This window comes from Ranitomeya imitator, chromosome 8, assembly GCF_032444005.1.
Source record: "Ranitomeya imitator isolate aRanImi1 chromosome 8, aRanImi1.pri, whole genome shotgun sequence".
Classification (NCBI taxonomy): domain Eukaryota; kingdom Metazoa; phylum Chordata; class Amphibia; order Anura; family Dendrobatidae; genus Ranitomeya; species Ranitomeya imitator.
In genome coordinates this window covers 77,499,748-77,513,006 of record NC_091289.1, presented here as the reverse complement: position 1 = coordinate 77,513,006, position 13,259 = coordinate 77,499,748, and the positions used below count along the sequence as shown (strand labels likewise).

The 13,259-nt window shown below is 43.6% G+C and overlaps 1 protein-coding gene across 2 annotated transcripts in view; it reads left to right on the top strand.

Annotated features, from left to right (window-relative positions):
• The window catches only part of RRP7A (ribosomal RNA processing 7 homolog A), a 70,965-nt gene that overhangs the window by 41,161 nt on the left and 16,545 nt on the right, over nt 1–13,259 (top strand). For both annotated transcript variants that reach the window (XM_069737111.1, XM_069737110.1), the window contains one exon: nt 13,090–13,187. In XM_069737111.1, the coding sequence (XP_069593212.1) occupies nt 13,090–13,187 (98 nt within the window). The remainder of the gene's footprint in view (nt 1–13,089; nt 13,188–13,259) is intronic.

Sequence of the window (13,259 nt, the reverse complement as noted above, 5' to 3'; positions counted from 1 at the left end):
GTGAGCGCCCCCCCTGTGGTCGGCGCTCACAGCACACCTGCATTTCAGCTACATAGCAGCGATCTAATGATCGCTGCTATGTAGCAGAGACGATCAGGCTATGCCAGCTTCTAGCCTCCCATGGAGGCTATTGAAGCATGGCACAAGTAAAAAAAAAAAAAAAAAATGTTTTTAAAAATATGAAAAAAATGTAAAAAATATAAAAGTTTAACCCCTTAGCGACCGCCATTACGCCTTTTAACGGCGGCCGCTAAGGGTACTTAAACCACAGCGCCGTTAATTAACGGCGCTGTGGAAAAAGTCCATAGCGCCCCCCAGAGGCCGATTTTCTCCGGGGTCTCGGCTGCCGAGGGTAGCCGAGACCCCAGAGAACATGATTCAGGGGTTTTTTAACCCACCCCGCATTTGCGATCGCCGGTAATTAACCGTTTACCGGCGATCGCAAAAAAAAAAAAAAAGCGATCTCTTTTTAATTTCTCTGTCCTCCGATGTGATCGCACATCGGAGGACAGAGAAAAGGGGTCCCAGGAGGCCCCCCAATACTCACCTAGCTCCCCCGATGCTCCTCGTGTCTCCCGGTGGGCGCCGCCATCTTCAAAATGGCGGGCGCATGCGCAATGCGCCCGCCGGCCGGCACCGGGAGAATCTTTGGGGTCTCGGCTGCCGGGGGTAGCCGAGACCCCAAAGAGCACGATCGGGGTCGGTATTACCGACCCGTTTTGCGATCGCCGGTAATTAACTGTTTACCGGCGACCGCAAAAAAAAAAGTAAAGTGTAATTCTCTGTCCTCTGATGTGATCGCACACATCAGGTTAGGGGTAGGGTTAGGTTAGGGGTAGGGTTAGGGGTAGGGTTAGGTTAGGGGTAGGGTTAGGTTAGGGGTAGGGCTAGGGTTGGGGCTAAATTTAGGGTTAGGGTTGGGGCTAAATTTAGGGTTAGGGTTGGGGCTAAACTTAGGGTTAGGCTTCTTTCACACTTACGTCGGTACGGGGCCGTCGCAATGCGTCGGCCCGACATACCGACGCACGTTGTGAAAATTGTGCACAACGTGGGCAGCAGCTGTAGTTTTTCAACACATCCGCTGCCCAATCTATGTCCTGGGGAGGAGGGGGCGGAGTTACGGCCACGCATGCGCGGTCAGAAATGGCGGATGCGACGTACAAAAAAACGTTTCATTGAACTTTTTTTGTGCCGACGCTCCGCCAAAACACAACTGATCCAGTGCACGACGGACGCAACGTGTGGCCATCCGTCACGATCCGTCGGCAATACAAGTCTATGGGCAAAAAACGCATCCTGCGGGCACATTTGCAGGATCCGTTTCTTGTCCAAAACGACGGATTGCGACGGAATGCCAAACGACGCAAGTGTGAAAGTAGCCCTAGGGCTAGGGTTAGGGTTGGGGCTAAAGTTAGGGCTAGGGTTGGGGCTAAAGTTAGGGTTAGAGCTGGGATTAGGGTTAGGGTTTGGATTAGGGTTGGTATTAGGGTTAGGGTTGGCGTTAGGTTTGGGATTAGGGTTAAGGTTAGGGTTGTGATTAGGGGTGTATTGGGATTAGGGTTAGGTTTGAGGTTAGGGTCGAGATTAGGATTAGGGGTGTGTTGGATTTAGGGTTTTGATTAGGGTTATGGTTAGGGTTGACATTAGGGTTGTTTTGGGGTAAGGGTTGTGATTATGGTTAGGGTTAGTGATTAGGATTATGGATGAGGTTGGGATTAGGGTTAGGGGTGTGTTGGGGTTAGGGTTGGAGCTAGAATTGGGGGGTTTCCACTGTTTAGGTACATCAGGGGGTCTCCAAACACGACAGCCAATTTTGCGCTCAAAAAGTCAAATGGTGCTCCCTCCCTTCTGAGCTCTGCCGTGCGCCCAAACAGTGGGTTACCCCCACATATGGGGCATCAGCGTACTCGGGATAAATTGGACAACAACTTCTGGGGTCCAATTTCTCTTGTTACCCTTGTGAAAATAAAAACTTGGGGGCTACAAAATCTTTTTTGTGAAAAAAAAAAAAAAAAATTATTTTCACGACTCTGCATTCTAAACTTCTGTGAAGCACTTGGGCATTCAAAGTTCTCACCACACATCTAGATAAGTTCCTTGGGGGGTCTAGTTTCCAAAATGGGGTCATTTGTGGGGGGTTACTACAGTTTAGGTACATCAGGGGCTCTGCAATCGCAACATAATGCCCACAGACCATTCTATCAAAGTCTGCATTCCAAAAAGGCGCTCCTTCCCTTCCGAGCTCTGCCGTGCGCCCAAACAGTGGTTTACCGCCACATATGGCGCATCAGCGTACTCGGGATAAATTGTACAACAACTATTGCAGTCCAATTTCTCCTGTTACCCTTGTGAAAATAAAAACTTGGGGGCTACAATATCTTTTTTGTGGAAAAAAAAATATTTTTTATTTTCACGACTCTGCATTCTAAACTTCTGTGAAGCACTTGGGCATTCAAAGTTCTCACCACACATCTAGATAAGTTCCTTGGGGGGGTCTAGTTTCCAAAATGGGGTCACTTGTGGAGGGTTTCTACTGGTTAGGTACATCAGGGGCTCTGCAAACGCAACATAATACCCGCAGACCATTCTATCAAAGTCTGCATTCCAAAACGGCGCTCCTTCCTTCCGAGCTCTGCCGTGCGCCCAAACAGTGGTTTACCCCCACATATGGGGTACCAGCATACTCAGGACAAATTGGACAACAACTTTTGGGGTCCAGTTTCTCTTGTTACCCTTGTGAAAATAAAAATTTGGTGGCTAAAAAATCTTTTTTGTTGAAAAAAAAAATATTTTATATTTTCACGGCTCTGCATTATAAACTTCTGTGAAGCACTTGGGCATTCAAGGTTCTCACCACACATCTAGATAAGTTCCATGGGGGGTCTAGTTTCCAAAATGGGGTCACTTGTGGGGGATTTCTACTGTTTAGGCACATCAGGGGCTCTCCAAACGCGACATGGCGTCCGATCTCAATTCCAGCCAATTCTGCATTGAAAAAGTCAAACGGCGCTCCTTCACTTCTAAGTTCTGCGGTGCGCCCTAACAGTGGTTTACCCCCACATATGGGGTATTGGCGTATTCAGGAGAAATTGCATAACAAAATTTATGGTTACATTTCTGTTTTTACACTTGTGAAAATAAAAAAAATGGTTCTGAATTAAGATGTTTGCAAAAAAAAGTTAAATGTTCATTTTTTCCTTCCACATTGTTTCAGTTCCTGTGAAGCACGTAAAGGGTTAATAAACTTCTTGAATGTGGTTTTGAGAACCTTGAGGGGTGTAGTTTTTAGAATGGTGTCACACTTCATTATTTTCTATCATATAGACCCCTCAAAATGACTTCAAATGTGATGTGGTCCCTAAAAAAAAATGGTGTTGTAAAAATGAGAAATTGCTGGTCAACTTTTAACCCTTATAACTCCCTAACAAAAAAAAAATTTTGTTTCCAAAATTGTGCTGATGTAAAGTAGACATGTGGGAAATGTTATTTATTAACTATTTTTTATGACATATCTCTGATTTAATGGCATAAAAATACAAAGTTTGAAAACTGCAAAATTTTAAAAATTTTCGCCATATTTCCGTTTTTTTCATAAATAATCGCAAGTAATATCGAAGAAATGTTACCACTAACATGAAGTACAATATGTCACGAAAAAACAGTCTCAGAATCAGTGGGATCCGTTGAAGCGTTCCAGAGTTATAATCTCATAAAGTGACAGTGGTCAGAATTGCAAAAATTGGCCTGGTCATTAAGTACCAAATTGGCTCTGTCACTAAGGGGTTAAATCACCCCCCTTTCGCCCCATCCTAAATAAAACAATTTAAAAAAAATCAAACACACACATATTTGGTATCGCCGCGTTCAGAATCGCCCGATCTATCAATAAAAAAAAGCATTAACCTGATAGCTAAACGGCGTAGCGAGAAAAAAATCCGAAACGCCAGAATTACGTTTTTTTGGTCACCGCGACATTGCATTAAAATGCAATAACGGGCGATCAAAAGAACGTATCTGCGCAAAAATGGTATCATTAAAAACATCAGCTCGGCACGCAAAAAATAAGCCCTCACCCAGATCACGAAAAATTGAGACGCTGCGGGTATCGGAAAATGGCACTTTTTTTTTTTTTTAAGCAAAGTTTGGAATTTTTTTTTCTCCACTTGGATAAAAAATAAACTAGACATTTTAGGTGTCTATGAACTCGTAATGACCTAGAGAATCATAATGGCAGGTTAGTTTTAGCATTTAGTGAACCTAGCAAAAAAGCCAAACAAAAAACAAGTGTGGGATTGCACTTTTTTTGCAATTTCACCGCACTTGGAATTTTTTTCCCGTTTTCTAGTAAAAGACATGGTAAAACCAATGGTGTCGTTCAAAAGTACAACTTGTCCCGCAAAAAATAAGCCCTCACATGACCATATTGACGGAAAAATAAAAAAGTTATGGCTCAGGGAAGGAGGGAAGTGAAAAACAAAAACGCAAAAATGAAAAAGGGCCGCGACTTGAAGGGGCTAAAGTTTGTCAGTTATTGCTGTTGTTTTTTTCTTATAGAAATTGCTGCCATAATTTTCTCCACTACTTGTACGAAATGTGATCAGTGTGACGATGCATACTATGTTTGGATGAAGGGGCATGGCATCTGATATTCCATGCATGACTTGGAATGTGAGAGGCCTCGGAACACCTAGAAAGAAGGATAAAGTATTTTCTCAGATCCTTCACTATCACTCCCATGTTATAGTTCTGGTCGAGACACACCTGACCAGGGACTCGGCTCGCTACGTGCAAAAGCCCTGGGTGCAGCGGTCTGTACATGCATTCCATACCAGTTACTCTATAGGGGTTTCTTTGTTAATTCACAAAGATGTTAGATGGGAGGTTAGAGAGGTTCGGAGGGATCCAGAGGAGCGCTTCATATTTGTACATGCGTCAGTGAACTTGAAAGACTGTTATAATGTGCATATATAAATCCCCCCCCCCCCGGCTAATGTCAGTCATTAAAAAGGCGGTGAGCTTTGCTTTAAATTATCCAGACACACATGTTATGTGCATGGGAGATTTAAATTTGGTTATGAACAATTGCTTGGATAGGCTCAGACTGGATAACGTTGCCTCGGAGGTGACTTCTTCTCCATCTCGGTTATCACTACTTATGGAAGGAACTGGCTGGTCAGATTTATGGAGAACGCACCATCCAGATGTTTGAGAATTTACCGGTCATTCATCCGTTAGGCGCACTCTCTTGGTTAGATTACATATTTGGATCCAGTAATTTGGCGATATGGGTGGGAGAGGAGAAACATGGGAGTAGAGGTATTTCGGATCATAGCCCGTTAATTCTTTAACTTGGATTTCGTCATACGAGTAGCAACATAGTCTGGAAATTAAACCCATTTTGGCTGAAACTGATAGGGCCTAATGACAGAACTACAGACCAGCTGGACTGTTTCGTCTCATCTCATCCCGACCCACAAAATATTAATATTTTTTGGGATGCTCTTAAAGCATACCTGAGAGGTTGTTTACCCTCCACAATTTAATATATTAAACATAAGACGTCACAGGAGGATGACGATATGGAGAGGCGTCTGAGAGATTCAGAAGCAGCCTATATAGCTAATCAAACAAGTGCAAACTGAGCTGAATGATTACTTTCTTATAGACTACATGGCCAGTATACTGAAACTAAATCTAAGCGTAAGCTGTTTTTTACTCGACAGGCGTATTTTGAACTAGGAAACCAGTCTAGTAAACATCTGGCATTTATGGTGCACCAACACAACGCATCTAACGCCATACTTAAAATCCGGGAACCAGATGGTTCAATAGCTACCTTGACAGATGGCATACTTCAATGTTTTTATAACTATTATAAAGAATTATACAGCTCCAGGGGGGACTTTGATACTTTGGACTGTCTAAATTATTTATCAGACGTAGAATTCCCTACTCTGAGTCCTACACAACAAGCTTTCTTAGATGCAGATTTTACTCTTGAAGAGATAAATGTGGCCATAGCGGACTTGGCTTCTGGAAAAGCACCCAGTCCAGATGGATTTCCCATAGAATTGTATAAGAAATACCGAGACCATTTAGCGCCAATCCTTTTGAAAATATTTCAGGGGATTTGGAAGGGGGGTTCCAGACTCAGATTATGAAGCTACTATCCTAGTTTTAAAAAAAGATGGGAAGGACCCTCTGGAATATGGATCATATAGTCCCATCTCCTTAGTAAATGTGGACTACAAAATTTTGAGTAAAATTCTGGCCACTAGGTTAAATACGGTAATATTGGACATAATACATCCAGACCAAACTGGATTTATGCCTGGTAAGAGTACGTCTATTAATATCAGGAGAGTTCAGTCAGTAGCCCAATATAGTTAGTTGGTACTAGAGAATAAGTGGGCCATGGCCTCGCTGGACGCGGCAAAGGCTTTTGACTCTCTTGAATGCCTTTCCTATTTGCATGTCTACAGAAATATTGATTTGGATGTAAATTTCAAAAATGGATTCATGCAATATACTTGAAACCAAAAGTCCGTTTTTTTATTAACTCTGTATCTGAAACATTCTCCTTGGAAAGGGGAACACGTTAGGGTTGCCCCTCTTTCTCCGGCCCTCTTTGCCCTTGCGATTTGAAGCACTAGCGATGCGTATGAGATCCACTCCAGCTATTCAGGGCATTAGAATAGTAGGCCGCACAGACATTATTGGTCTATATGCGGATGATATGGTAGTTTTTATGGATGAAATAGAGGAGACGTTGCCACATGTGATCACTACTATAGATGGATTTAGTATGTACTCCGGGTTATACATCAATTGGGATAAATCTGCTTTAATGCCTCTCTCCCACGTTCCAACAGATCATCTTGAAATGTTATCCCCATTACCAGTTGTATCTAATTTTAAATACCTGGGAATAATTATTTCAAAGTGCAGTGGACTTGATCTACAGCTCAATGTTTTCCCGCTGCTAGACCTAGTCATGCACAAGTTGTCTGTTTCTGGACGCATAAATCTGGTTAAAATATATTACTTCCAAAGCTCAATTATTCCCTCCAGCATAGTGCTGCACCGGTCCCTAAATCCTTTTCTCAAGCTTAAACTCTCTAACGTCATCCTTTATATGGGGGAAGGCTAGACCTAAACTTAAAGGGACTCTGTCACCCCCTCCAGCCACACTGCCGTCACTCAAATCTTCAGGGGCGCCGCCCCATCCGCGCTGTTTTCCCATGAAATCCGGCGCCTGCGCTGTTTAGTACTGGCTGGTGCAGGCGCAGTGAGCTCTTGCCGTCTGACTGCGCCTGCACCAGCCAGTACTACACGGCGCAGGTGCCGGTTTTCATGGGAAAACAGCGCGGAGGGGAGGTGGCGCCCCTGAAGATTTGAGTGACAGCAGTGTGGCGTTTCAAGCAGGGGAATAAGACCTGCCTCCCTGTCTAAAAACAGGTATTTTGGAGAAATTATAAAACTCTTTATTTTGGGAATAAATGCACCAATAATTAAAAGAGCCACCTTGTTAGAATGCAGCATTACTGCTGCACAAGGTGGCTCTTTTAGTTTATAACGGCTGGAGGGGGTGACAGAGGCCCTTTAAGTTATCTACTCTACATAGATCCAAACAAATGGGTGGAGCTGCGTTACCAGACTTTTTTCTGTACTATTTGGCTGGCCAACTTAGAGCATTGGGTAAATGGATGCCTGGGGGTTGTTTACCAAACTCAAAGAGCCATTTGGCTCATGCTGCAAGGATTGATTGCCCGTTGGTTTTTTTTTTAGAAATAAACTTAATTCCCCTAAATTACTACCTTTACTCCGATTGGCGAGATTGATTTGGAAACGGGTAAAAAAAGTAATCCACTTTGATGGAATTGTAGCTGAAATGCCATTGTGGAATAATGAATATTTCCCAGGGTTATTGAATCATCCATCCGCTCAGTTCTGGATATCATATGGTGTTTCTTCAATTAATGAATATATGAACGGGGCGTTCTGATGTCTTTTGAACAAATGCAAATTAAATATAATGTCCCCAAATCCCAATTTTTTTCGCTATTTGCAGTTTAGGACGGCGATCCAATCACATATGCACAGTATAAATGTAACGCAACAAATATCATCCTTTCCATTGATGGGGATCCTTAAAGGGAACCTGTCATCCCGAAAATCGCGGGTGAGGTAAGCCCACCGGCATCAGGGGCTTATCTACAGCATTCTGTAATGCTGTAGATAAGCCCCCGATGTTACCTGAAAGAGGAGTATAAAAGACGTTATATTATACTCACCCAGGGGCGGTCCCGCTGCTGGTCAGGTCGGATGGGTGTCTCCGGTCCGCTGCGGCGCCTCCCATCTTCATTACAAGACGTCCTCTTCTGATCTTCAGCCACGGCTCCGGCGCAGGCGTACTTTGCTCTGCCCTGTTGAGGGCAGACAAAGTACTGCAGTGCGCAGGCGCCGGGCCTCTGACCTTTCCAGCGCCTGCGCACTGCAGTACTATCCTCTGCCCTCAAGAGGGCAGAGCAAAGTACGCCTGCGCCGGAGCCGTGGCTGAAGATCAGAAGAGAACGTCTTGTAATGAAGATGGGACGCGCCGCAGCGGACCGGAGACACCCATCCGACCTGACCAGCAGCGGGACCGCCCCTGGGTGAGTATAATATAGCGTCTTTTTCTCCTCTTTCAGGTAACATCGGGGGCTTATCTACAGCATTACAGAATGCTGTAGATAAGCCCCTGATGCCGGTGGGCTTACCTCACCCGCGATTTTCGGGGTGACAGGTTCCCTTTAAATCGCAGGGACCCCGCTGTCTTATCTCTGAACTATATACATATATGTTATCAACGGGCGCTGACTCTGCTTTACTTCCAATCAAAGAAAAGTGGAAACTTTTGGTTCCTGATCTTCAAAATGAAGACTGGGAAACAATTCTTGAGTCCCCAACCAAAGTATCCCCTTCGGCCAACAATAACATGATCCAAATGTATATGATACACCAATCATTCTTAACCCCATTACGATGGTCCAAAATAGGGTGGTCTCAATCTTCAGAATGCCTTAGATGCCATACAATTTTGTAGGAAGTTTTGGAGGAAGAGAGATGGGGACATCATATTCAAATTTTTTTGAGACACACTTGGCAAGGAAAATGATAGCCCTACGTTGGATGGGCAACACACATCCATCTCTCGGAGCCTGGGTAAAGTTGGTAAACTCAGTCATACCTTATGAACGAACTTTATACCAGAATCGGGGCTGTTTAGGGAAATCTAATAAAATTTCGAATGTATGGAACTCATCATAGCTCACTATGTCATCACATGGGTAATAGCCTAGCTCCAATTTGATAGAGTTCAGGATGGATTTTGCATCGGCTCGCACTACGTTCTAACACTGAATTATTAATGGGGTGGAGATTGTTATGGCAGGATTGTTTGAAGTCTAAGTAACTACTTTAGACATACTGTAATATCTTGTGCTTGTTTTCTTCATAGATATTAGATTGACTGTGTATGTTCTGAACTGAATATATGCCGACCATGCATGTCTTAATTTTGCTGTTTTAATAAACGAATTAAAAAAAAAAAGTAACCACAATAAAACTTAACATTTTACTAATATTTTAAATAAAAATACAACACACACACGACCTAAAAGATGTCCTTTGTTTGCTGCAAAGATACAGGGTGCACAAAATCCCTGATACATCAACTGTCTGTGCCCTACCTTGCCGCAGAGGTTGGCACCCTAAGTCCTGCGCAGTTGCGCCCCCGCTCAACGTAGGCTCTCCCTGACTCACCCTAGTAGGCCCTGTCATGCAGAAAAAAGCAAATCAAACAGCAGACCATACAATTCAGACAGACAAATACATAGAATTGTGACGATAATGTGCTTATATATTGCACATTGGCCCAAGCAAAATAATGTTGAAAATATCACACACTTATTGATTATTGCACATATTCCCAATGGCCCTTGCAAACAAGTGCGCTTATTAATATCAATGTTATCGCACACTTATTGATTATTGTACATACTCCATATAATTGTTGGGGAATATACACTGTACCTAGATACGCCCTACCTGCCTGCGAAGGTTGTCACCCTACAATCCTACGCAAATAGCGCCCCCGCTCACGTCGTTTGGCCCTAATACACCCTAACAAATGGATACGTATATGTATAAATATGGGTACCAGGTAATCGGTGCAAAAACAGTAATCACATTAGTGACGATTCAATACAATTCCACATTAAGCATGTTCTTGGTAATAACACTCCAATACACTTAAACATTAAGTATGTTCATCTCAACGCGTTTCCCCGAGACGGTTCATCAGGAGACCTACATAAATAATAATTCATACCCCACTTATCTGAATAGAATATCAGGGAATGAATCACACTGGAGTAGTGTGTCCTAGACCGCAGTGGGGAGCAATACCCATCCCAAACCCGCAAGTTGCTATCAGCCTTGATAAAGCCTTAAGGTAAAACGTGGGCAATTTGGGTTTTAGATTTTCAATTACTTCCAAAAGTTTTTTAGGAATAATTCCCCCTTCTTGTGCGTCTACCATGATTTCAACCAATTCTTTATGGTATTCACTAAGGGGGATGTGAATTTTCTATAGCAGTTAGAGTCCATGAGTAATTTATGTGCCTGTTTCATATACATCTCATGGGGCCAAATAACCAAATTGCCCCCTTTATCCGCTAACTTAGACTACATCACCCCACCCCTGCAACTCTTTATTTTCCTAACCTGAGAATCTTAGAGCATGAATTAAAATTACCCTTGATTTTTTTTCTGTGTCCTTGGTAACTAATTTAACAAATACCTCCACGGCAGGGCATGTGTTAATGCCCGGAATTTTCTTTTGATTATGGAAGTGGGAGGGAAATACACTCACCATATCAGCCGAATTGCTCATGTCTGGAACTGACGAAGCTTGGCCCTTCCCGATGCGCTCCACTGGATTCCCAAGCGGCCTTAGTTGCTAAGCAACTTGGCTGCTTGCATTTCGGAGGCGCAGGAGGAAGTGACCTATATTTTAAGACTCGCCTGCTTCCATACATGCGCCGTACAGGACCCGGCACATGATTGCCTATGGCTCTTGTCATTGGACGAGGGTTTTTATTTATACTTACCAGAGCTAGTATAAGCCACGCCTCCTGACGAAGTTGTGACAAAACGCGCGTAGGGGCAGCAGGCTCAGGGAAACTGTCATTTATATGTAAGTACAGGGTTTGCTGCTTTTTGATTGTCAGTAATCTATATATGACCACGGCACATAAAATGCACTGTATAGGCACTTTATTATAGATGCCAATGGGCTTTTTATAATGCACTATATTATCTATGTGAATTCCCGCTCATGGGATCACTAAGTTACTTGGTTATGTAGTATATTTTGCCCATAGAGGGATCGTGAGGTAGTTAGCATATTATACCCCATGCGTGCAATTAATTTAATTTCTTGAGTTCTTGATGTTTAACATCTTTAGGGTATGTTCACACGTTCAGGATTTCCATCCTTTTTTTTTCCTGACTGTTTTTTAAAAAACTGCAGCTCTTGGCAGAAAACGCAGGTCCTTTTTTTGGTCCTTTTTTGGTCCGTTTTTGATGCGTTTTTTGATGCGTTTTTTGATGCGTTTTTTTGATGCAGTTTTCTAGCCAGAGTCTGTGTGTTTTCTAGGAATTTTTTTAGGGTTAAAATGGCTGAAAATACCCTAACCCTACCCCTAACCCTAACCCTAACCCTACCCCTAACCCTAACCCTACCCCTAACCCTACCCCTAACCCTACCCCTAACCCTACCCCTAACCCTACCCCTAACCCTAACCCTACCCCTAACCCTACCCCTAACCCTACCCCTAACCCTACCCCTAACCCTACCCCTAACCCTAACCCTACCCCTAACCCTACCCCTATTCTAACCTTAGTGAAAAAAAAAAAAAAAAAATTCTTTATTTTTTTTATTGTCCCTACCTATGGGGGTGACAAAGGGGGGGGGGTGTCATTTACTATTTTTTTATTTTGATCACTGAGATAGGTTATATCTCAGTGATCAAAATGCACTTTGGAACGAATCTGCCGGCCGGCAGATTCGGCGGGCGCACTGCGCATGCGCCCGCCATTTTGCAAGATGGCGGCGCCCAGGGAGAAGACGGCCGGACGGACACCGGGACGCCGGGTGAGTATAAGGGGGGGAGATTAGGGCACGGGGGGGGGCATCAGAGCACTGGGGGGGGCATCGGAGCACTGGGGGGGGGCATCGGAGCACGGGGGGGCGGGATCGGAACACGGGGGGGGCAGCCACACTCCGCCCACGCACTTCCGCCCGCTCCCCCGCACTTCCTGCTGCAGCGGTTCTGCACATCATACCGCAGTAAAACCCGCAGATATATTTTTGATCTGCGGGTTTTACTGCGGTTTGGACCTCACAATGGAGGTCTATGGGTGCAGAACCGCTGCGGCTCCGGAAAAAGAATTGACATGCTCCTTCTTTTTTCCGGGAGCTATTCAGCGCGTCTTTTTTTTTACAATTTCCGGACCATGTGCACAGTGTGTCCTGTTTTCCATAGGGTACAGTGTACTGTACCCTGCATGGAAAACAGCTGCGGAACCGCAGCGGCAAAACCGCCGCGGTTCCGCGGTAAAAAACGCACTGTGTGAACATGGCCTTAGTGGTCCATTTTCTCCTGTTAACCTTGTGAAAATAAAAATAAAGTTACCAAAAGATCATTTTTGGGGGGATTTTTTTTTTCATGGCTCTACGTTACAAACGTCTGTGAAAGTGCTCACCACACAGCTAGATAAATTCCTTTAAGGGTCTAGTTTCCAAAATTGGGTCACTTGGGATTTTCAAATGTTTAGGCACATCATGAAATCTCTAGTTGGAATCCTAAAACCTCATCTTGATGTGAGGTGGGAAAAGAATCAGAGGATTACACCTCTATTGTGACATGGGGTTTTACATTAAGATCTTTGTAAAAATTCATTTGGATCTTTTATAACAATTTAATCTGTAATCTGGTGCCTAATGCCAAGTTTAGTTTTTTTTTTGTTTTTTTTTGTCCTTAGAGTGGATAGAGGATTATGAGAAGTCCTTTGTTGATGTTGTCGTTCTCCAAGCTGAAATTGATAAATATATGCAAGAACATGACAAGAAAGTGGCAACGGTAAACCAATTTTATAAAATATTAGTCAATAGTTATAAAAAATGTTTTGGTCCTGATAGCAGTCTAGGATAT